The sequence below is a fragment of the Paroedura picta genome, chromosome 1 (assembly GCF_049243985.1).
Source record: "Paroedura picta isolate Pp20150507F chromosome 1, Ppicta_v3.0, whole genome shotgun sequence".
Lineage (NCBI taxonomy): Eukaryota > Metazoa > Chordata > Lepidosauria > Squamata > Gekkonidae > Paroedura > Paroedura picta.
The window spans coordinates 18643378-18668114 of NC_135369.1; the positions used below are offsets into that span (position 1 = coordinate 18643378).

General features: G+C 50.0%; 2 protein-coding genes across 3 annotated transcripts; one reads left to right on the forward strand and one right to left on the reverse strand.

Moving 5' to 3' along the window:
• Nucleotides 1–3613: 3613 nt before the first annotated feature.
• Nucleotides 3614–8608, forward strand: CSKMT (citrate synthase lysine methyltransferase). The gene is made up of 2 exons (XM_077324569.1): nt 3614–3850; nt 5508–8608. Exons 1-2 carry the CDS (start codon nt 3751–3753, stop codon nt 6230–6232), a joined length of 825 nt encoding a protein of 274 aa, XP_077180684.1. The 5' UTR covers nt 3614–3750; the 3' UTR covers nt 6233–8608.
• LBHD1 (LBH domain containing 1) lies at nt 8539–24730 on the reverse strand. 2 transcript variants are annotated; one of them, XM_077324582.1, is made up of 4 exons: nt 24573–24730; nt 14448–14692; nt 12099–12522; nt 8539–9315 (listed from the first exon to the last, which is right to left on the reverse strand). In XM_077324582.1, the coding sequence occupies exons 1-4, from the start codon at nt 24643–24645 to the stop codon at nt 9272–9274; spliced, it is 786 nt and encodes a 261-aa protein (XP_077180697.1). In that variant the 5' UTR covers nt 24646–24730; the 3' UTR covers nt 8539–9271. The 2 variants fall into 2 exon arrangements, with proteins under 2 accessions (XP_077180697.1, XP_077180707.1); XM_077324592.1 differs by lacking the exon at nt 24573–24730 and adding an exon at nt 21420–21575.
• Between the last annotated feature and the right edge of the window lie 7 nt (nt 24731–24737).

Consider the following 24737-nt stretch of genomic DNA (forward strand, 5'->3'; position numbering starts at 1 on the left):
GATATTAATGGACTGAAACTGTCAAGGTGTGGCAAGCTGTTAGTGATTGCTAATTGAGTTCCCTAAGTGTGAGGGGATGAAGGAATTGGAAACTGAGGAGATTCTTACCACTTTACTTAGGGAGCTTATTGTCCCAAAGATAGGGCAGCCATATAAAGAAAGATATAGTTGCAAGGAACTAATGTAAAGCGATATGTCTATGCTGGAAGCCAGAGCCCCTGGCAAAAGTAATGGCAATGTTTCTAAAGAATGGTTGATATTATCTCAGTGGATAATATCTACCCAGGGCTGAATCTGCATGAAGCTTTTATTCCAACCCCAGATCGATTCCGTCCCTGCCCTCTACACAGAATGCGATTTCCGTTTGGATTTAGGGCGATTTAAATTTTCCCTCTGCAACAAGCATGATTGATCCAGAGTGATATCCTAGAGTGGATATAACCTTAAATATTTGAAGAAAAGGCAAATGCCATTTTGGGCTGTATCAACAGGGGCATCACATCAAAATGACAAGATGTCATAGTCCCATTGTATACGGCACTGGTCAGACCACACCTGGAGTACTGTGTGCAGTTCTGGAGGCCTCACTTCAAGAAGGACGTAGATAAAATTGAAAGGGTACAGAGGAGAGCGACGAAGATGATCTGGGGCCAATGGACCAAGCCCTATGAAGATAGGTTGAGGGACTTGGGAATGTTCAGCCTGGAGAAAAGGAGGTTGAGAGGGGACATGATAGCCCTCTTTAAGTATTTGAAAGGTTGTCACTTGGAGGAGGGCAGGATGCTGTTTCTGTTGGCTGCAGAGGAGAGGACACGCAGTAATGGGTTTAAACTTCAAGCACAATGATATAGGCTAGATATCAGGGGAAAAAAATTCACAGTCAGAGTAGTTCAGCAGTGGAATAGGCTGCCTAAGGAGGTGGTGAGCTCCCCCTCACTGGCAGTCTTCAAGCAAAGGTTGGATACACACTTTTCTTGGGATGCTTTAGGATGCTTAGGGCTGATCCTGCGTTGAGCAGGGGGTTGGACTAGATGGCCTGTATGGCCCCTTCCAACTCTATGATTCTATGAAAAATCAGCATGAGAAAGCGTGCAGTTCTCTCCTTGCCCCAAGCCTCTGACTTTGTAAAAAAGCTCTGATTGCCCGTCTTCAGTTCAAAGGCTTCCTTGTTCCCAGGTTGCAAGCTTGCCTTAAAGAGGAAGCCCTAACTTCTCTCGGCAGAGATTTGCCTCTTGACTTTTTTCTCCCTTTTCTACTGTCTCCAATCCTCTCCACCCCTTCAAGAAAAGAAAGAAAGAGGCTCCTGCTGCGCTTGGCTCCCCCTTCCCCTTCTGAGCTTCCCAAATCATGTGCAGAACACTTTCCGTTTCAAGTTTTGCTTTCCAGGTATCAAGGCTTAGAATGTTTGGCTAAACCGCAGTGGTTGCCAAGCAACCCCCAACAGCCACGGAATCCAGGGGACATCCTTCAATTGCTTCTCCTGGGTTTTTACTCTACAAACTTGGGTCTCCTTCAGGTCTGAACAGAGAGAGGGACTTCTACTCCGGCTTTTTGCTCTACTGAAAGTGGGTCCCCCTTGGGAACAGAATTTTGCATAAGTGCAACCAATGCTTTGTAGGTATCTTCTATGACACTTTTGAAGACGATACTTTGAAAGTACTTGTTAGGGAGCTTGACAAGCAGCTCCTTGTCTTGGGGGGGGGGGTTATACCCTTCAGCGAATTGTCCCTACAAGGCTCAGGGGCTGGGGCTGCGGGAGACACAGAGGCGAGGCCTCAGAAGTAAAAGGAGCGGCTAGGAGTCTGGCTCTCCCAGCTTGCGGCCCTGGACTTCAACCAGGTGGTGGCAGTGGTGTTATGCAGAGAGTCCCTTTCACTGCCGTCTATTTTGCAATTCTGGAGGCATTATTTACAGAAGTTTTAGAACTGCCATTACATCTTTTCCATTTGCTGTGTACCCTGGTGTTGGTTTGCTTGTCTGCTGTGCCCTCCTGGAGTTGGTAACCAGCTAGAGTAGGGGGTGGGCAAGGCAGAATAGGGCTTGTAAGGCTAAAGTGCGCCGGTTTCATCACATCTGGCAACTAGAATAGTAATTGTTTTTCATACCCTGTTCATACCCTGTTTTTATACAGACACCCGGTGAAGCAGGGTAGGGCTGAGAGAGTTCTGTAAGAATAGCCCTAGCAGGACTGTGACTAGCCCAAGGACACCCAGCTGGTTGTATCTAGAGGAGTGGAGAATCCACCCTAGATCTCCAGATTAGAAGCCACCACTCTTAGCCACTACACCAAGCTGGCTAAACCACAACCTACAATTTGACAGTGGTTTTATTTTATTTGTTTAGATCCAGATTTGACTTTTCTTCTCCAAGCAAAAAAGCAGAGGGGAATCCAGCTTCTCAAGGTTAAGAATCAGAGGGCTGCTGGGATGAAAAGAAACGAGAGGGGGGAATTGAGATGGATTGCTACGTTCTAATTCTTATAAAAGGTTAAAAAATAATGTTTTCGTATAATGATGTCAATTTCACCAATAAGAATTTGGGATCTCCCCCCCCCCTTTTTTTTTTAAGCTTCAGAAAATAATACCTGGTTGTGAAAAATATCTAATACTCTCTGCATGTGTGTTCTGGATTCCTAAATGTCTTTTTGACCATTGAGGGACGCTGTAGAGGCCGAAAAGCATTTGGTTTCATGCGGTTTATCGGACAGATTCATCTACCAGGAACGCTTGTAAACAGCACAGTCTGTTTATCCAGTACCTGTTTTTAATTTGACATAAGTGCACACTATATAATAAAAATATTTCATCTGTTGTTTTCTTTCATTTGTTATCGCTTGAACCAGTTGGCAAAATTGGGGCACCGTGTTGGTCTGAAGCAACAGGACAAACCTTTAAGACCAACAAAGTTCTGGGTCGAACCTTACGTGCGTATGTACACTTCTCCAGAGGCAATGAAGAAGAATCCCTCAAGCCTTACCAATAGGCAGAGGGCTCACCAGGAAGGCAGCAGCAGGAATCTAACCTTGCCCATTCCTCTTGATGGGACATTTCTGCATCTTGACTCCCATCAGCTCTTCCTGGCAACTAAAGGCTCTTGTGACCCTTTCTTGCATGCCCAGGGAAATGCCGATCACCACTTTGGGGTCGGGAAGTGAATTTCCTCCAGGCCAAACTTGTTTTTTTTGGGGGGGAGGGGGTCATTCCGGCATGGGATTGGGGTCACTGTGAGTGGGCAGGTAGTTGTGAATTTCTTGCATTCTGCAGGGGGGTTGGACTAGATGACCCTGTAGGTCCCTTCCAACTATGACTGATTCTCCCCACTTACACTGCAGTTGAGGGTCCTGAAGACTTCCCCCGCCTCCCATTTCTGGGCAGCTCTGGGTCGTCCCCCCCCCCCCCCGATTTATTTTTAATTATTTCTGGAAGAAAGTAAAAGTGGGATCTACGCTGTTGTCTACCATTCTCCTGGAGACCCCGGGCACATTGCAGAGTTATAAAGACCACAAAAAAAAAAAAACACCCCACATTAAGACACACACAATGAACAACGCAAGAAAATGGTGCCACCCAATTCAAGCACCAGCTCAGGTGCCTCGTGAGCCGGGCCCGCCGGTGCAGCAGGGGCGAAGGAAGCGGCCCGAGCCCCGAAGGAACTCTCGGCCGTAGCCGGGCAACACTTTGCAGACGGTCCCCGGCGCGGCTCCGCGGCTTCCTTCTGGCAGGGCGATGCTGCCTTGGCTCCTCCTCGAAGATGGCTGCGGGGACCGCTTCCTTGTGGCTCGCCCGGGCGGCGGTGCTGCGCGCCTGGCATCGCTCGGCCGCCGCCGCCTCGTCCTCCTCGACATGGGCCGGTGGGTGCCGGCGGTCTTTGGGGGCTCGGAGAGCATGCACGGGGGGGGGGGAGTGGGGACGGCGTTTCTGCCTTCTTGCAAAGGGGACCCCCACCAAGTGGCTAGATCTCAAGGTCTGAGCGGGAGTCTCAAGGTCTAAGCGGGGTTATTAGTCTCCTTATCGGGGCCTTTGGGGGAAGGACGAGAAGGGCAAAGCTGGGGAGAACAGGCGATTTTCTGCCGCATTGCCAACTCTGGGTTCAGAGATCCCTGGAGATTTGAGGGTGGCACCTGGGTGGGTGGGGTTTAGGGAGGGGTAGGGTGTAATGCATACTGTCTACCTCCCAAAGCGGCCATTTGTTCCAAGAGAAGTGGGATAAATGTTTTAAATAAAAAAGCCATCTATGTAGTCTGTATTTGTCTGTGTAGTCTATCTCTTGTGGCCCTTCCTTCATACTCAGGGAATTGATAATTGCCCCTGTGGGATGGGAGGTGAATTTCCCCCAGGCCAGGTTGGATTCTGGAGATTTTTGGCAGAGGGATCACTTAGGCATGAAATTGGGGTCACCGTGGGTGCTGTCACCCAGCCGAGTTTTCAAATCTGATCTGATGGCTTTCGTGTGGAGATTGTAGCAGCTGAGGTTTGTTTGTTTCCTGAGAAGGGTGCTGATTTCTACTGGGGCATTTTAAACATTAGAACATTTTAAACATTAGAATTGTGATGAAATGCATTAAGGAAATCTAGTCACAAATGGTGCATTTCTGCCCCAAGTCGCCTTTAAAAGAAATGGACCCCATAAAAGTGTACCCCAGCACCCCTGCTACTGCTGAAGAAAGCAAGGTGTACTAAATGCCCTTAACACAATTTAACAAACAGCTTTTCCTCACAAAGGATGAAGACGAAGAGTTGGTTCCTATATGCCACTTTTTCTCTACCTGAAGGAGTCTCAAAGCGCCTTCCCTTTCCTCTCCCCACAACCCTGTGAGGAAGGTGAGGCTGAGAGAGCCCTGAGATTATTGAAGAAGAAGGAGAGTTCTTAAAGGCCACTTTTCTCTACTCAAAGGAGTCTCAAAGTGGCTTAAATTCGCCTTCCCTTTCCTCTCCCCGCAACAGACACCCTGTGAGGAAGATGAGGCTGAGAGAGCCCTGAAATTACTGAAGAAGAAGAAGAGTTGGTTCTTCTGGCCACTTTTCTCTACTCAAAGGAGTCTCAAAGCGGCTTAAATTCGCCTTCCCTTTCCTCTCCCCGCAACAGACACCCTGTGAGGAAGATGAGGCTGAGAGAGCCCTGAGATTACTGAAGAAGAAGAAGAGTTGGTTCTTCTGGCCACTTTTCTCTACTCAAAGGAGTCTCAAAGCGGCTTAAACTCGCCTTCCCTTTCCTCTCCCCGCAACAGACACCCTGTGAGGGAGGTGAGGCTGAGAGAGCCCTGACATTACTGCTCAGTCAGAACAGCCCAAGGTCATCCAGCTGGCTGCCTGTGGGGGAGCGCAGAATCAAACCCAGCTTGCCAGATTAGAAGTCCGCACTCCTAACCACTACACCAAGGTGGCTGTGTCATTGGGGCAATAAGTTTCAAGGGGCTAGAGAGAGAGGAGGTGGCAGCAGGGGGGGTCAGGTTGCCAAACTTATTGGCCATGCTTGCTTGACACCTCCTTCCACTGTCCGCCTCACAGAGGACCTGCTTCACCGCATGGACCAGCGCGACACCTGGGACCGCTTCTACGCTGAGAAAGGGGCGAGCGGCCCCCAACATTTCGACTGGTTCTTTGGCTATCGACATGTCTCAGAATTGCTGCTCTCCACACTTCAGGGTCTGCCCTCTGGCCAGGCCCGAATCCTGGACGTTGGCTGCGGCACTTCAGCCTTGGGCCTGGGGCTGTACCGAGACTCCCCCCGCCAGCTCCACGTTTCTTGTTTGGATTTCTCCCCTCGGGCCCTAGACTCCCTGCGCCAGCTGCTCCGGGAGAGTCCCCCACCCCGGCACCCGCTTTCCCAGCTGTCCTGCCATTTGGCCGACGCCACCCGCTTGCGGGACACTTTCGGATCGGGCTCTTTCCACCTCGTACTCGACAAGGGGACCTGTGACTCGCTCCTCCGGTGCCCCCAAGGGCCGGGCCGAGCCAAGCAGTTGGTGGCGGGGTGCCTGAGGGTCCTGAGGCCGGGGGGCAGGCTCCTTCAGTTCTCCGATGAGGACCCAGATGCCAGGCTGCCGTTCCTGGAACAAGCCGCCGGGGGGACGGATGTGACTGTCACGGAGGTCGGACACGTTCATGGTGTTTCCTACTATGGCTACGCACTTGTTCAAAGGCTCCCGGACTCACTCGATAGCAGTGAGCAAAGTCCAGAAGGAAAAGGACTCAAGGAAAAGGACTTTTGTGGACCTGATGGCTTGGTTTAAAACCAGCAAGATAGAGGGAAAGTTTTAGGCTGGAGAGAAACTTGAGGAATATGTCTGTGTTCGAAGCGCCTGGGCGCTGGCTGGGATGGGTTGAGGTTTGCTGGGGATCCGGGGGAGTCAGCGCGTGCTTGCTTGCTGCCCACCTGCTCATCTTCTATGCAGGCCTACCCTTAGCTTTGACCTGGAAATTACAGCTGGTACAAAACCTGGTTGCGAGGGTCCCCACTGGTGCATCTTGGAGGGCCCATATCCAGCTGGTGTTACGTCATCTGCACTGGCTACCAGTCTGTTTCCAGATCAAGTTTAAGGTATTGGTTTTGACCTTTAAGGCCATACGTGGCTTGGGTCTGGCATACCTGCGGGGCTGCTTGTCTGCCTATGCCCCCCGCAGGGCATTTTGTTCTGCAGGTATCTACTGGTGGTGCAGGGTCCCTGGGACATTCGCCTGGCCTCATTCCACCCAGCCTGGTGGAATGAGCTCTAGAGGAGCTAAGGGCCCTGCCGGAATTGACAGCTTTCTGCAGGGCCTGCAAGACGGAGCAGGCCGGGTTGAGGTCCCAGAATTACCATCAGGGGGTCCCCTTGAATTAGTGAGATCAGGTCCCTCACTCCTAATGGAAGAGCTCTGGACTGCTAGCTGGACAGGTGGGGGAGAGATTAAAGGGGAGTCAACTCCACTGATGAGCCATCCCTTTTGTATGGGGGAGTTTATGGGTATTGTTGTTTTATCATTTTCCTGTAAACCGCCGCGAGTCTTTGAGAGCGGCGGTATATAAATTAAATAATGAATAAATAAATAAATAGATAAATAAAATAACCTGTACATTTGTAAATAAACAATTTGTAAATAAACAAATACAAAAAGCATTGCGGGTCTCCTCCAAAGGAGACTGCTGCTGGAAAGGGCTGCCCCTAGGACCTCCCTGCTGTCTAGGGAAGTGAGAACACAAAGACACTCATAAAGAGGGCTTAGGGAGGATTCACAGATGCTTCCCTGCTGGCTAAGTCCCGTTTAATTCCACATTAATGCGATAAACGCAGGGCAGAGAAAAAGCGCCGTGCACTTTGAGAAGGCGTCGGTGCAGAGGGGAGCCAAATTCGGAATCCTGTTGAAATTATATGGATTGGCGTGATCTTGCTTACTTGGCACTTGTTCTGGTTGCGCTTCTCAGCACAGGTCTCCTTGCTGTGATGGTGTCTTGCAGCTTCTGAGTGAGGTGGCCCCAGGGGTTTGGCCCTGTGTTGCATGCAGAAGGGCCAAGGTCCAGTCCTTGGCATCTCCAGTTAAAATGGTTCTTTAGCTATTGGGGACTGGGAGGGACCCTTTTTGCCCTAAGAACTTGCTAGGGGGCCCACTGCTGGCCAGAAGAGGCAGCAATAAGCTGTGTGGGGCATTGGTCCAAGTCACTCTAGGGCAGCTTCAGCTCTCCTTTCCTTTCCTACAGTTCCACCAGTTCCACCAGTCAATTCCCATGAGCCTCCAGGCTTCACTGTGGAAATGTTTAGCTGTCTGAGCATCTTTTTCACTTAAAATTCAAAGAAGGAACACAGATTGGAAGACCTTGCTTTCATTTCACCTGAAAACACAGAAGTCTCCAGAAGCTGAATTCAGCGATACCACAGCCTGCTTTTTTTCTCTCTGTTGGCCTAAGCACCAGTGAGCCCAGAAAATACACTGACAAGAACAGGGAGGGATTCGACCTCAGCTGGGTAACCACTGCTGTTTCTTCCGCAAAGAAGTTGGTGATTCCACCATGTGGGCATGTTCTCCATTTCCTGGGACCTTCTTGCTTTGATATGCATCTAGCCATTTGGCTACACCTTGCCATTTATTTAGCCTTGGATCAAACCCTGTACCTGTCCCCATTTGTCCTGCTAAGCACTGTTAGTGGGCCCTGGGGTGGAGGAAGCCCTGGGGAACGCAGGCTGTGTGAAATGCCCTTGGTTTCCTCTCCCTTTGCTGCAAGGTCTTATTTGTTCTTTAGTCTTGGCAACATATTGATTAGGTTTACTTGCATTTTTCCAATAAAGTCATCTTGGCACCAAGTCAAGGTCTCTTATTGTGGCAATTGGTAGAAACCTCACACTTTGTGAGGAAGTCACCAGATCAAAAATTCAGTAGAAACTTTTATCTGTACAGAAATGTATGTAGCTCTGGGAACCTGGTGTGTGTGCACACCACAACTGCTATGCTGTGTTCTCACCCCAAATACAATTGCCAGAATGTGCACGGTGGTGGAACCTAGCCCGAAAATGTAACAGAGACAGTTTAATGGGAGAAGATCTTGTGCAAGTGAGAAGAGTTTATTTTCATTGTACAGCGCTACCAACATAGGGGGGCCTTACAGAGCAGCATTAAACAATTTATTTAAAGTCTTCCCTGAGGACTTTACAATCTGTCTATTGTATTTTATCCCACCTTTCCTTCAAGTAGCTCAGGACCTCCTCCCTTCTCCGTTTCATCCTCAGAACAAACCTGTGAGGTAGGTGAACCTGAGAAGGTGGCTCATGCAGAATGAGCCAATGAGCTGCGTGGCAGAGTGAGGATTCGAACCTGGGTCTCCCTGGGCCCCGGTCCAGCACTCTAACCTCTACACCACATGGTTCTGTCTAAATTTTGACCTCGTGGGGGAGGGAACCGGAGTAGTTGCAACAGGGAGTGATACAACAGAGAGCTACATCTACATGGGCTTTGGTGAAACTGGGGCAAAAACTAAAGGTGACCTCAAAGTTCCCATAGGAAAAAAAAAAAGCAGTCCGGAGGGAAAGAATCTAGGTGTTCCAGGGGCAAAATCAGGCATGGCCTCCACCTTGGCAGCTCATTTGCCAAAATGAAGTTACTGTACTCTTGTTGGAACCCTTCCTGTCAGCTGCCATTTCATTGGCCCTCCTGCCTGCTGGGTCATCCCTTCTCCCATGGCAAAGCTCAGGAGCTCAAATCCTCCAGTTTGAGAGTTCAAGAAATTGTCTGGAATCACAAAAGTCTTTTTGCCCCCAGAGGCCCCCTCTCCATCCGTCCTACAAAAATCTCCAGCGGTTTTACAGAATCACCTCCTCCAAGTCGCTTTCGAAAGAGGACAGCCCTGAAAACACAGAAAACAGAGGGGGGGCATTACTGAGAAGCCACAAGCCAGAATAAGCTGCAAAAGATTCTGGGATGTATTCAACAATGAGCTCCCAGGCTGGGCCCGTTAGGCCTAGCGTTGCTTGCATCCCGATGAGACCCAAAACCCTCCAAGAATACAAATAATATCCAGACTACAGAGATCTGTTCCCTAGAGCAGGGGTGGCCAAACTGTGTCCAGATGTCCATGGACTACAATGACCGTGAGCCTCTGCCATGCTGGCAGGGGCTCAAGGTCATTGTAGTCCATGGACATCTGAAGAGACACAATTTGGCCACCCCGGCCCTAGAGAAATTGGGTGTTTTGGCAGATGTTACTCCAGTGAGGTCCTCGTCCTTTCCAACTCCATCCGCAAATCTCCAGGTGTTTTCCAACCTGTATCTTGCAACTCTATCCCCCCATCTCCTACAATGACCAAGGGGGGACCTGGTAACCTACAAAGAAAGCATTTATTTCCTACATCCCCTTCTCCACATATGGGCCCAAGGGAGCTTTCAGTCAGGGTTGCAAGCCTCCAGGTGGCAGCTGGAGATCTCCCATAACTGATCTCCAGATGACCAAGATCAGATCCCCTGAAGAAAATGGGTGTTTTGTCCCCTGATAAGGTCTCTCCCCAAACCCCACATTCCCTAAGCTCCACTCCAGGAATCTCCAGAACTGCCAACCCTACTTCCAACACATGTTGACAATCGGTAAAACCAACATTATTTTTAGAAAACCCCCAAAACAAGGGGTTGGATCCTGCAGACCTCCTGCTCTAATAACCATGTCTTCTGTCAGCGTAATGAGCCTTACAGTCATAGAATCATAGAGTTGGAAGGGACCTCCAGGGTCATCTAGTCCAACCCCCTGCAGAATGCAGGAAATTCGCAACAATTTCCCTATGAGAAATAGCTGCTCCTTCTAAGGAAGGCTCTTGACACCTGAGAAGGGAAATGCTGTGAGCAGAACAGATCTGTGGAATCTAATACCTCTTCCATTACAGAAACCAGGCAGCCAGCAATATCAGTCAAGAGAAAGACGATCCACCATCAAATGCTCTTGTAAACAAAACAAAACAAAACAAAACAAAACAAAACAAAACAGGCTTGTGCTCCTTTCTGAACATCTGCAGCGTGGTGACCCTCTTCCTGTAGCCTCTTCCACCTAGCACAAATATTCCCAACCTTTTTCACTCCATAGGGACCTCTGGAATTCCAACGTAGCATGGTGGGCACAGTCACAAAATGGCTGCCACAAGAGGCTAAGCCAGCTACAAAATGGCTGCCACTGCTTACCCACAGTCACACAATGAAGATACTTGTGCCATAGTGGCTGTGGCTGCCAAAACAACATTTTTAAAGATCTGCACAGCCAATCAAATATCCTGTGGCCAATCAGAATCCCCACTGGGCAAAAGCCCCGTTTGGCCCCACCCACTTTCTAAAAATACTTTCCTGGCAAGCACCAGGAAAGGACCTGGTAGATGGGATGGCACCCATGTTGAGGACCCCTGACCTGGAGAGATGAAGAGTAACAAGAGGATCCTGGGATAATCATCCGTGGGGGCTTCATGGCTGGATTCTGAGATCACCTCTATTAACTAGGCAGATGGCAAAGCAAGCAGGAGCTGTAATCTGCCCCTGGAACAGTCACGAACAGTCATGAACAGAGTCCATGCAGCCGAAACTAACCTTTGCCAGCACTGCAAATGCACTGGGAATTTGATGGTGGAGAAAGACTTAAAGGGAAACCATTGCTACCCTCCCAGCACTCGTACTCCAGTTTGGAGTTGGTGAAGCCCCCTTTAGCCACTTTGCACCAACTAAGTTAGAATATTAGCAGATGTTTCTGGATCATTGTCCCTGGTCAATCGTCCCCTGCTTTTGCATTTTGCAGACATCCTGTCAACATTTTGACTGATTTGCTCATTTGGATAGATTTACGCATCTCTCAAAGAGCCTCTTGTGGCGCAGAGTGGTAAGGCAGCCGTCTGAAAGCTTTGCCCATGAGGCTGGGAGTTCAATCCCAGCAGCCGGCTCAAGGTTGACTCAGCCTTCCATCCTTCCGAGGTCGGTAAACTGAGTACCCAGCTTGCTGGGGGGTAAACGGTAATGACTGGGGAAGGCACTGGCAAACCACCCCGCATTGAGTCTGCCATGAAAACGCTGGAGGGCGTCACCCCAAGGGTCAGACATGACTCGGTGCTTTCACAGGGGATACCTTTACCTTTACCTTTTTACGCATCTCTCTGGTCTCTCTAAAGGGGGACGTGTCTCTCTAATGGATGCATCCTGTTTCAACTCTCCAAGTTTTCCCAGGCATGTGCACGAACACTAAAGCACCAGGAAATATGTAGGGGAGGACCTTGGTACAGTGGAAGAGACTCAGCTTTGCATATATATTACAGGTTCAATTCCCAGCATCTCCAGTAAAATAAGACCAGGTAGGAGGTGGTGGGAAAAACCTATGTCTGAGACCCTGGAAAACTGCTGCCAGTCCAAGTAGACAATATGGGCCATGATGGTCTGATTCAATATTCAGCAGCTTCATGTGTACAGTCTGACACCCTGCTGCTTAAATATATTGTGGATTGTTGATAATGCAGTGCAGGAAAATTCTATTTTTCTAATAAGAACAGTCACTCTTGCGGCTTTTGCATTAGGAAGGAGAAGCCAGTGAAGAGAGAATGAATGCAGGATGCAACCAAGCTCTCGGATAAAAAAAATTAGGGTCCTTTTCCCTTTCCCTGTCTGACTTACCAGCCCCCGGTACCTCCTCGCCTTCCACAAAGAGCTCATCTTGTTCAGGCTCCTCCAGTAGCGAGAGGTCTTCCGGGGGCCACCGTAGCTCCCCGCTTTCCACGTCCCCCACTTCGATGGGTTCCACCACGATGGAGGGCAGGCGATTCTTCCGGCCGGCCGGACTCTCTGGCCCCGATTCGTAGGGGTCTTCATAAAGACACCGGCTGGATCCTTTGTTCATGTCATCATGCAGTTCCTCGCACGACAGCTCCCAGCAACTCCCCTTGCACGAGGGCCCTCGGCCACACATCTCCTCGCACGCCAGCCCTCCAGACTCCCGGCACATCTCGTTGGGTGGCTCCCCAGGGAGGCCTTCACAGGGCTCCAAGGGAGGGCCCCTGAAGGGATCAGCACCCAGACCCTGCGGAGGGCTTAGGAAGAGCTGGGGACAAACCAGAGCAGGATCAGCTTGAACTGCAAGGCATGAGAAGTGGGGAAGCCTACATAAAGGATGGCTGCAGGCAAGACATTTTTCACAGTCATTCAGCAGTGGAATAGGCTGCCTAAGGAGGTGGTGAGCTCCCCCTCACTGGCAGTCTTCAAGCAAAGGTTGGATACACACTTCTCTTGGATGCTTTAGGATGCTTAGGGCTGATCCTGCGTTGAGCAGGGGGTTGGACTAGATGGCCTGTATGGCCCCTTCCAACTCTGATTCTATGATTCTATGTTACAAACGCTTCATTATGGCGCCTGGCTGGCCATTCCTTTGAAGTTGCCAAAAGGACTGGAGAACAATATCTTCTGCCTTTAAGAGATAATATCTGTTTAAGAGAGGCTTGATGAGTGGAAATATCAGAGGACAACCCTGCTGGCCTGCTATAGATTGGAGTCCAGCAGCACTGTAGAGACCAAGAAGATTTTCAGGGTATAAGGAAGTCTTCACTGTCAAAAGCTTATTATCCTCCCTCCCCAACTTGTGGGTCGATGGATGGCCAAACTGCGGCTTACCAGACGTCCATGAACTACAATTCCCATGAGCCCGCCAGCATGTGCTGGCAGGGATTCGTGGGAGTTGTAGTCCTTGGGCATCTAGAGCCACAGTATGGCTACCCCTGTTACTGGACTGAACTCCCATCATGCCTCTTTTAAAAGAGCAGGACATCAGCCTTGTTGACAGCCCTGCCTTTGTGGTTGGGGCAGGTTCCTGGTTATCTTTCTCCCTTTTGTAACATCCAGTCCAATGGAGAATTCTGGGAAGCTGGGAAGATTTTACCCTGTTGTGTGAACATTTGGTTGGGTCTAATTAGAGGTACTGTCCTCACCTGGATGGCCCAGGTTAGCCCAAATCTCATTCTGAGAATCAGAAGCTAAGGGTTAGTACTCAGGCGACCCACAAGGAAGTCCTGGGTTGCTACAGGAGGATGCATATCCTCCTGGACAGGTGGAAGGTTGGAAGGATGCTGGTACTTAGAGGGAGGAAGAGAGAGATGGACTTCTAGCTGACGTTTGCGGAAATTGTGAGAAAAGCCTTGGGGTGGAGCGCCACGAATTGAATAAAGCAGTAAGGGCACTGTGGGAGGAGTTAGGGTGGGCCCTGTCCGGGATAAAAACTCAGAGAGGCCAATCAGGAGCCACAAAGTGGCTCCTGATTGGCCCCTCCGAGTGTCCATCCCGCCCCAAGCAGCCAAGGGGGAGCCGCACGGCTGCTTCACCCGCCCAGACAGCCACGGGTGAGGGGTGGGCCGCGCCGCCTTCTCCTGGCCGGCGGAGCGGCCTCGCTGCGTCGTAGACCCGGCGAGGCCGCTCCGCCAGCCGGGAGAAGGCTCGAGAGAGCCTCGGGTGGGGGGTGGCCCTGCTCCCAGGCCATCTAGCACCCATTTCATTCCTGAGTGAAATGGGCTTTAGATCTAGTCATAGAATAATAAGAGTTGGAAGGGACCCCATGGGAAGCATCTATGCAGGGAGAAGCAGCCTTTTGGGCTCCAGGGCCTTAAAATTGGCAGGGTCTAGGTATGAAGATGTCCATATACCAGCAAACAACATAGGGGTGGGGGAGACAAGGGTTGTACTTGACCCTACACGCTTGTAGCAAGCCAGCCCCCTCCCTGCCCCAGCAAAGCTGCCAACATCTCAGGAATTCTCTTGGACATGACTGTGGCCATGCAAGTCTGGGAAATGGTAAGGGTCAGAAGCCATGTTCGTTGCCTTCTCTCACACCTCTGGCCCCAGGGGTGCTGCCAGTGCCCTGCTGGCTTGAGCAGAGGCCTGGGGCCTAGCAAAACAGTCCAATGTGCCACTATCATAGTACGTGTGTGTGTGTGGAGGGTTTTTTTATTTACTCCCGACCTACAGTTTGTTTGATCTCACCTGACTATTTAAAGAAGGTGCTCTCAGGGGGCTGTCCCCCCTGGCCGAGATCCACTGCATCTCTTGATCGGCGCTGAGCCCTGTTCCGTCAGGCGTGGCTCGAACACAGCACTCCAGGTTCCCTGCTGGCGTCTGGCACGGGGCGCAGGCCTCGGTGGCCGTCTCGGGGCCCTCACATCCCCTCATCATTTCTGTCATGACCTCATTTGTGAGGCAAGGCTCTAAACTGAAATTTCGTGGGCCACCTGCCCGGACAGAAAATGGAGAAGAAGAAGCATGAAAAGGGCTGTCCCCCTGCTAATGAAATGTCAGTAAGTTAACTGCATGAATCGTAATCTACAAATTTTGCATACATCTGCCTGTGAGGGAAACATCACACTTGCATGTGTTTTGCTATAACAGGCGTTGCATTCAGCCATTTATTAATCATTTTAAGCATGGCTTTTTGACACACGTGCAACAGCAGCCCTCTTGGAAGAGACATCCCCTCCTGTTGTTGTTGTTGTTATTATTATTATTACTACTATTATTATTTAATTTATTACCCGCCACTCCGTAGCAGGCTCGTGGCGGGTTACAGAATGTCCAGTTAAAATAACCCATTAAAACTCTATTAAAATAGACATAAAAGTACCAATACAGTAGAACCAACAGTCCACAACATGGCAGAAAACACCCACCCCCTACCTCTAGAGGGTGGAGGAGGGAGAGACAAAATAATCAAAGTTGGAGCTTGACATCAGGGGGTCTCCACTGATCTTCCCCGACTGCCCCAGCCTCAACCATAGACCTGGCGGAAGAGCTCCATTTTACAGGCCCTGCGGAACGCTGTGTGAAAGAGACGGGAGAATGCCTCTTCTGGTCACACACATAACAGCGGTCATTGAAAGGGGCCTTCCCTCCTGCGTGAAAGAGAAAAGGGAATGCCTCTTCTGGGTACACATATCACAGCACGCATCAAAAGAGGTATTCCATGTGTGAGAGGGGAATGCCTCTTCTGAGCATGCATGTCTGCTGTGTGCCTCAAAAGAGGCCTTCCTTCCCAACGTGGGCACTCTTCTTTCAAGGCAAGAGAGAAACAGGTGGTTTACTGCCTGCCTCTGCGTAGCAACCCTGGACTTTTTTGGAAGTCTCCTATCCAAATATTAACCAGGGCTGACCCTGCTTAGATTTTGAGATCTGAGGAGATCAGCATATCCTGGGCCATCCAAGTCAAGGCCTTTCAGTTGAAAAATACAGCTCTCCTGGGTTCCTTCTTCTAGGATTTAAGATAGTAGGCTGAGTGTATGTGTGCATATAAGAATATTGAGAGCCAGTTTGGTGTAGTGGTTAGGAGTGCGGACTTCTAATCTGGCATGCCGGGTTCAATTCTGTACTCCTCCACATGCTGCCAGCTGGGCGACCTTGGGCTCGCCACGGCACTGATAAACTGTTCTGACCAAGCAGTGATATCAGGGCTCTCTCACCCACCCCACAGGATGTCTGTTGTGGGGAGAGGAAAGGGAAGGCAACTGTAAGCCGCTTTGAGATTCCTTCGGGTAGAGAAAAGCGGTATATAAGAACCAACTCTTCTTCTTCTTCTATTGCAAAAAGGCCATGACTATTTGTTGATTTTAGCAATGGGGAGGGGTTCTTTCTCTACCTCAAATCATTGCCTAATGCAGCCTGTCTCAACTTTTTTGCCATTGAGAAACCCAGGAAACATTCTTCAGGCTTCAAGAAACCCCGGAAGTGGCACCTTCGTACAGAATATGGTTGGGAAGCAGAGCTGTGGACATGCCCACCTGAAGCCCCACACCTTCCCTCTCTCCAAGCCCATCATTGGCCTTTTTTTGTGGGGGGGGGGGAGGTCACTATGACCTATGGTTGTATCACCCTGTGCATTTTCAACAAATTTAAAAAATATATGAACAATTAATCAGCTCCCACTCATTCAGGAAATCTTTCCAGGGCTGTCAAGAAACCTCAGGGTTTCATGAAACCCTGTCTGAGAAAGCCTGAGCTAATGCTAGGGAGATTTCTTTTTCCTCCACACAGCAATAAAAAAATTGTGAGATTACACTATGATAAAAAATACTGAGCATTTTAGAACAATACTGTAACTGTTTTTTAAAAAATATGAAATAATATACATCCTTTTTTTTGTATTTTGGTGCGTAGTTTCTTTTTTTCTTCATTCCCTTTTCTGCCATCGCCGCAGCCGACCTGTGGCAACTGCACAGGGCTTTCAAGACAAGAGACAATTGTGAGTGGTTTGCCATGGCCTGCCTCTGCACAGCAACTTTTGTCTCCCTCTGTGGTCTCCCATCCAAGTACAAGCCAGGACTGACCCTGCTTAGCTTCCAAGTTCTGATGAGATTGAGCTGGCCTAGGCGATTTAGGTCTGGGCACACAGCTTCAAGGGTGTACACCAGAGGTAGTCAAACTGCAGTCCTCCAGATGTCCATGGACTACAATTCCTATGAATTCATGGGAATTGTAGTCCATGGATATCTGGAGGGCCACAGTTTCACTACCCCTGGTGTACACAATCTCCTGCTATTTATTTATCCATTATTAAATTTAGCACCGACCCCTATCGGCCCTACCGTCTCAGGACGGTTCGCAACAGTCAATAAATCCCCCCATCCTTTCTAGCATAGCATCTGACGCTGTGGATGAATTTTGTGATGGATTTTAAATAAAACAACAAATAAATGTCTCTGTGGGCATGCAACTACATTTTTTTTTAAATTAGAAAATGTTCTAAAACTGCTTTAGATATAGGCAGCAGGGTAGTGGTTTAGGGTTGCCACCTTAGGGTTGGAAAATGCCTGGATATTTTGGGGCTAGAGTCTGGGGAGGGCATGATTTTAGGGAGGGGAAAGGACCTCTGCAGGGTACAGTGACAGAATCTACCCTCCAAAGCAGCCATTTTCCTCAGAGAGACTGATCTTGGTCATCTGGAGATCCACTGTAATTGTTGGAGGTCTCCAGATGCCACCTGGAGGTTGGCGATCTTAGAGAAGGCGTATTGTTACTAACGCTGTCCAATACATTCCATCACATTCTGAAGGACCAATTGGAGGCTTGTTTCAGCCTTTCCAAGATAACCTTCCTCAGCAGTTGGACTGTGAAGAATCCTGCTTGGGAGAGGCCCTGCTTGACCTGCTTCTTATTAGATACAGAAAGGAGGGGTCTGCTGAGGCAGATATCCACCTCAGGTCTGGAGGTAAGCAGAATTTGGCTTGGCCTTATTCCTGGGGGAGGGCTGTGGCTCAGCAATGGATCAGCTGCTCCACACCCAGAAGGTCCCCAGTTCAACCCCCAGCAACTCCAGTTCAGAGGACCAGGCAGTAAGAGATGGGAAAGACCTCAGCCTAAGACTCCAGAGCTGCTACCAGACAATAGTGACTCGGATGGACTGATGCCCCCCTGCCCTATGGCCTCCAACCTTGGGGAGGGGGGATTCAGAAGCACTGCCCCAGTTCTTTGCCAGCCACAGGGAGTTGAAGGTGGGGAAGCTCAAGGTGGATTAGGGCCTGAGGTGCTCTAAAGAGCTTTGCCTTGCTCCAGATAATCCCTCACTGCAGGGGGAAAAACACCAGCGACCACAAGATATTTCCCTGCATGCACACCATAGGGGCAAAGGCCTCGGGTGACCCCAAAGCATTGCTGGCTGCCCCCCTAAGCAGGGCCTGTCAAAACAGAAGCAGCAGTATGCACAGGAATTTACTTCTTGCTTGAAGGCCCCTTGGGGGGCTAGTTCTATTACTGGTAATAGAATCATAGAATCATAGAGTTGGAAGGGACCTCCAGGGTCATCCAGTCCACCCCCCTGCAGAATGTAGAGCAGTGGTTCTCAACCTGGGGGTCGGGACCCCTTTGGGGGTCAATCGACCCCTTTACAGGGGTCGTGGCAGGGCAAGCAGCTTGGCTGGGGGGGCATCCACACAACAGCCTTGCAGGGTAGACCGAGAGAGTGTTTGTCTGTCTAGAGCAGTAGAAAAGAGCAAGATCGGCATGGTGGGACAAGAGGCAAAACTGAACTGAGAAACCCCAGAGAGAAACCAATTTATATACATTAATGAACAATGGATCTTCATGCCACTGGTGAGTTTCGGTTTAATTTCTGTGAAAGAACGCTTCCATAATTTTATGGTTGGGGGTCACCGTAACATGAGGAACTGTATTAAAGGGTCGTGGCATTAGGAAGGTTGAGAACCACTGATATAGGGAATTCACAACTGCCTGCCCACCCACAGTGACCCCAATTCCATGCCCAGATGATACCCCTCCCCAAACCAGAATCTCTGGCCAGTCTGGTCTGGAGGAAATTCACCTCACAACCACAAAGTAGCAATCGGCATTTCCCTGGGCATGCAAGAAAGGGCCACAAGAGCCAAGCATGGACACAATCCCTTCACAGAATCAGCATTTCTATGACGTGGCTCTCTAGCCTCTGCTCAAAAAGTTCTAAGGAGGGAGAACCCACCACCTCCCGAGGAAGCCTGTTTCACTGAGGAACCGCTCTGACTGTGCAAACCTGCGGTCATCTCAGCTGGGGGTCCTGGCAGTAGACCAAGAATCATAGAATCACAGAGTTGGAAGGGGCCATACAGGCCATCTAGTCCAACCCCCTGCTCAACGCAGGATCAGCCCTAAGCATCCTAAAGCATCCAAGAAAAGTGTGTATCCAACCTCTGCTTGAAGACTGCCAGTGAGGGGGAGCTCACCACCTCCTTACGCAGCCTATTCCACTGCTGAACTACTCTGACTGAATTTCCCCCCCCCCTGATATCTAGCCTATATCACTGTTCTTGTAGTTTAAACCCATTACTGCATGTCCTTTCCTCTGCAGCCAACAGAAACAGCATCCTGCCCTCCTCCAAATGACAACCTTTCAAATACTTAAAGAGGGCTATCATGTCCCCTCTCAGCCTCCTTTTCTCCAGGCTGAACATTCCCAAGTCCCTCAACCTATCTTCATAGGGCTTGGTCCCTTGGCCCCAGATCATCTTCGTCGCTCTCCTCTGTACCCTTTCAATTTTATCGATGTCCTTCTTGAAGTGAGGCCTCCAGAACTGCACACAGTACTCCAGGTGTGGTCTGACCAGTGCTGTATACAATGGGACTGTGACATCTTGTGCTTTTGATGTGATGCCCCTGTTGACCTGTTTATTCTTTGGTCTTATTTCTGTCTAGCCTGCCTTTGGGAACCCCAAGTGGCTTGCATTGTTCTCTCCTATGTTTAGCCTCACAACAACCCTGTGAGGTAGGCTAGGTTGAGAGGTTGTGACTGACCTTAGGTCAACCAGCAAGCTTCCATGACAGAGTGGGGATTAACTCCCAGATGCTAGTCTGGCACTCTAACCACTATGCACACTGGCTGAAAAAAGCAAAGGGACATTTGCCAACTCCAGGATGGGAAATTTCTGGAGATTCAAGGGTGGAGGCTGGGGAGGGTAGAGTTTGGGGGACGTCGGGACCTCAGTAGGTTGAAATGTCATACAGCAGGGGTGGCCAAATTGTGGTTCTTCAGATGTTCACAGACTACAATTCCCATGAGCCCCTGCCACCCTCCAAAGCAGCTGTCTCCTTCAGGAGAACTCATCTCTGTAGTCTGGAATTCAACTGTAATTCTGAGAGGTCACCAGGCCTTAGCTGGAGGTTGGCCACCCCACCTACAATCTAAGGTATCCTGGATTTTAGATTGCTCCAAGTTTAGAGATTCTAATAATTTTGGGTGCCCAGAAATTTAGCAGTTGAAACTTTCTTAAAGACAAGGAAAAGCTTCATCTCCAAATACTGAACGTGTCAGTGGGCTGTGACCAACCATTCAAGCAAAAAAGAGCCTTGTTCCTTTAATAGAGGTTTAATCAGGCTACCCTGATTCTGTCAGCTCTTGGAAGGTAAGCAGGGCAAGCCCTGGTTAGTACTTGGATGGGTTAGTATCTGGGCAGTCCAGCATTACTGAGCAGAAGAACAAATTTTGAGTCCAGTGGCACCTTTAAGAGCAACACGGTTTTGAAAGCTCATGCTTGGAATAAAACTTTGCTGGCCTGAAAGGTGCTCCTGGACTCAAAATTTGTTCTCCTGCTCTAGACCAACACAGTGGCCCGCTTGAATCTCTGTGCACAGACAGGCCATGGCAACCCCCTCTCTGTTCAGCTCCTGCCTTGAAAACTCTACAGCAGGGGCGGGCAAACTGTGGCCCTGCAGATGGCCATGGACTACAATTCCCATGAGACCCTCTCAGCATTTGCAGGCAGGGGCTCATAGGAATTGTAGTCTATGAACATCTGCAGGGCCACAGTTTGCCCACCCCTGCTCTACAGGGTCACCATAAATCTGCTGTGACTTGATTCCACTTCCCACTGCAGGTCTGCAGAAGCAGGTAGGATTTAAATAATGCCACTCGTTAACTAGTGCAGACCAAAATGACATTCCAGGGACAGCCAGAGGGGCAAGTTTAGACGGCGGAGGGCAAAAGGAGCCATTGACGTAGCAATGGCGTTTTCATCTCGTGAAGTCTTCAGTTATCTGCTTCTCTAGCGGTGCCTGGAAAACAATCAGCGACAGGCAAAATATCGCTCTCCTTGCCAGGCTGGCCGAAAATGGCATGCCACCCCCAAAATGCCACTCCCACACAACACGAGGAGCACTCACGGCGCCAGCTCTACAATCGAGGAGGCCCAAGGAAACCACCCAGGGGGACTTGGAGCAGCAGGGGAGATGGGATGGGACACCGAAAATGCTCTGAAATGCTTCTGGCCCATTTTGGGGTGTTGAGCATCCGGGGAGCCCTCTGCCAATTGGGGGGCTCCAGTAAATGCCCAACTTTGCCAGCCTTCGGATTCAGCCAGGACAGACCCCAGATTCTTCTGCAGAGAGAACACGAGGCTGCAGCCGTCCAGTTAAAGTGTTCCAAGCTGCCAACAGGTGCAGTAGGAAGTTCACCAGAAAGATCTGCCACCCCCCTTCCTTTCTCACCTTTTCCCGGGTCTAGACCTCCTCCCAGATGTTCGGGGGGATCCTCTTCCGCTTCTCTTCAGCACCCACTTCCTCCCAGCGGAAAAGAAGGACCCCTCTCTCGGTGCCACTGGGAAGACGGTCTCCTCCTTCTGGACCGGACGGGCAAAGAAAGCATAAGGGGGACCAGGCAAGCAGGAGCTGTCAGTGCTGACGGGAAGAGGTGAGCCCAGGACGTGGGGCAGAACGATCAGCCATCGACTCCCTGGGCATTAATCACCTTCTGAGCTCATGGAAACTCAGAGCATGGCTAATGAGCTCAGGGTGAAAGAAGGAGATTGTCACAGGAACTGGCACGAAGGGTGGGGGACAGTGGGAGACGCCTTGGTGAAGGAGACAAGGGTGGTGTCTGCCAGAATGGGAAGGGGAGCCATGAATAGCTGTATGCTGTGGAGCGTGGGAGGGGGGGAGGTTGGCCAGCCGGCCGGCCGGCTCCGCTCCTGTGCCTTTGGCTGCACATCTGGAGGTGCAGATTTCAGGAGGGGAAGATTTTCAAGGCAGAGGTAGAAACACTTTTGCTTACACTGGCACAAGCAGTCAAGAGTTAAAAGACACAAGAGTTAAAGGTACCTGCCTCACAGTCCTTCACATGTTTTAAGAGTTGTTACTCTGCAATAACATCATGAAGATATTCGTTAGGACATGAAGGTTATCTCTTGGCACTTGGGCAGTAAAGTTTTTGCTTGCACACCGTTGTTCTGCCACGGCCTGTGGATAATCCCTTGGGATTACGTGAGAAGGCCCTCCTTAATGAGATCTCGAGTTGCCATCTTTCTGTATTTCCTGGCAAGTTCCAGGGCCTTTAAGTGAGCTGGGCTGGAGCCTGTCTTTTCTACCACACTGGGAAAGCTTCCCCTGTTGAATTCCTGCACATCAGGCTGCTGTTTAATGCACAACAGCGAGGAAACTAGCAATGCTTGCACTGTAGTTATTCCAGCTACATCTGCCCACCCAGACTGTCTGGCACATTGCCAGTACCATAATATGAATGTAATTAGGGTTCCTGTGTTTTCGAAAGCAAAAAAGAGAACCTACTTCCTGACTACTTCAAATGAGCAACCACTATGGCAAGTGTGGTGTGGTGTTTAAAAACAGCGGGTTCTAATCTGGCAAACTGCGGTTGATTCCTCGCTCCTCCACATGCAGCCAGCTGGGTGACTTTGAGCCAGTCACAGCCCTGACAGTGCTGTTCTCACAGAGCAGTCCTGTCAGACGCTCTCTCAGTACCTCCTATTTCACAGGGTGACTGTTGTGGGGACAGGAAGGTAAGGCGATTGTAAGCTACTTTGAGACTCCTTCGGGCAGCAGAAAGTGGGGTATAAAAAAAGTTTTTCTTAAAATTTAATTTTAAATACCCCTACTATTTAAGCTATGACACTTGCTACCGGGGCAAAGAAGACCTGCCCCCCCCTGAGATTATTTATTCTAGGTGGTCTGTTGAGTTGGGGGTGGGAGGGAGAGGTCACCGCTAAACGTAAAGGTATCCCCTGTGCAAGCACCGGGTCATGTCTGACCCTTGGGGTGATGCCCTCTAGTGTTTTCATGGCAGATTCAATACGGGGTGGTTTGCCAGTGCCTTCCCCAGTCTTTTACCCCCCAGCACGCTGGGTACTCATTTTACCGACCTTGGAAGGATGGAAGGCTGAGTCAACCTTGAGCTGGCTGCTGGGATCGAACTCTCAGCCTCATGGGCAGAGCTTCAGACTGCATGTCTGCTGCCTTACCACTCTGCACCCCAAGAGGCTCTAGGTCACCGCTAGGGAAGGGTTGTTACTGGGATGTTATTATTTTAACTGGAGGATTTTAACGTTATGGGATTTTATTGTGGGGAAACTTCTCTGTGAACCACCACGAGCCATTTTAGGAGTGGCGGTATAAAAGTTGAAATATAAATAAAATAATCAGAGTTGGAGCCATAGAGGCCATCCAATCCAACCCCTGGTTCAATGCAGGGTCAACCGAAAGCATTTCTGTCCAGTCACTGCTTGAAGACTGCCAGTGAGAAGCTCACCCCCTCTTTAGGTAGCCAATTCCACTGCTGAACTGCTCTGACTGGACTGTAAAAATTATTTCCTTGATAGCTAACCAGTACCTTTCTGCCCATTAAACCCATTAGTGTGTCATATTCTCTGCTGCCAACAGGAACAGCTACCTGCTCTCCTGCAGGGGACAACCTTTCAAATACTGAAAAAGAGCCACCGTGTCCCATGAAATCCTCTTCTCCAGACTGGGCATCTGAGTCCCTCAGCCTTTCCTCGTAGGGCACTGTTTTCAGGCCACGGATCATCCTCATGGCTCTCTTCTGTACCAGCTCCATTCTGTAGGCATCCTTTTTTTAAAGTGAGGCCTCTAGAACTGCACACAGCACTCCAGGTGTGGCCTGACCAATCTGGTGCCCAGCTAGGCTATGACATTTTGTCATTGGGATGTTTTGCCCGTTGACAGACCCCAAGACTACATTAGCCCATTTTGCCGCTGCACCACATACACAACACCAGAGATTTAATATGTTCACTGGGTGACCGTGGGCCTGCCGCTCTCTCTCAGTCTAACCTACCTCACAGGGTTGTCCTTGGCAGATGGCAGATGTCAAGACTGCCACAATGCCCCCCCCCCTCCAGTCACCCACCAAGATTACAGCCATGGCAGCCAATCGGTAATGTTGTTGTGAAGTATCAGAACAAAGCAAAGTTGGCATCCAAGAGCAGCTGAAAGATGAGACAACGAAGAAGCGCACTGAGCACAGGAAAGCCCACACCTTGAATTGTGGAACAAGTTGAGAGTCCAGTGGCACCTTTAAGACCCACAATTTTTTATTCACGGTATGAGCATTCCTGCGCAGGTCTGAGGAAGTGTGCATGCACAGGAATGCTCGTACCTTGAATAAAAATTGGTGGATCTTAAAGGTGCCACTGGACTCTCAATTTGCACTGCTGCTTCAGACCAACCCGGCCAGGGGTAGTCAACCTGTGGTCCTCCAGATGTCCATGGACTACAATTCCCATGAGCCCCTGCCAGCGTTTGCTGGCAGGGGCTCATGAGAATTGTAGTCCATGGACATCTGGAGGACCACAGGTTGACTACCCCTGAACCCGGCGACCCACTGGCATCTACCTTGCATTGCGGTTGATCCGAAAGGTGCCATCTGGAATAGAATCATAGAGTTGGAAAGGACCCGCAGGGTCATCTAGTCCAACCCCCTGCAGAACGCAGCGCCGGGATTTCGTTCTGCTGCTTCAAACCGACGCGGCCGAACCAAGTTCGAGCCCCGGGGGCACC

Coding starts and splice junctions, on each gene's coding strand:
- LBHD1 (XM_077324582.1), bottom strand. CDS start 24,645: ATGACCCTGCGGGTCCTTTCCAACTCTATGATTCTATTCCAGATGGCA. Junction 12,523..14,447: donor CACCTTCTTTAAATAGTCAG/GTGAGATCAAAC, acceptor GTTTGTCCCCAG/CTCTTCCTAAGCCCTCCGCA. Junction 9,316..12,098: donor CGAGGAGGTACCGGGGGCTG/GTAAGTCAGACA, acceptor CTGTGTTTTCAG/GGCTGTCCTCTTTCGAAAGC.
- CSKMT (XM_077324569.1), top strand. CDS start 3,751: ATGGCTGCGGGGACCGCTTCCTTGTGGCTCGCCCGGGCGGCGGTGCTG. Junction 3,851..5,507: donor GTCCTCCTCGACATGGGCCG/GTGGGTGCCGGC, acceptor TCCGCCTCACAG/AGGACCTGCTTCACCGCATG.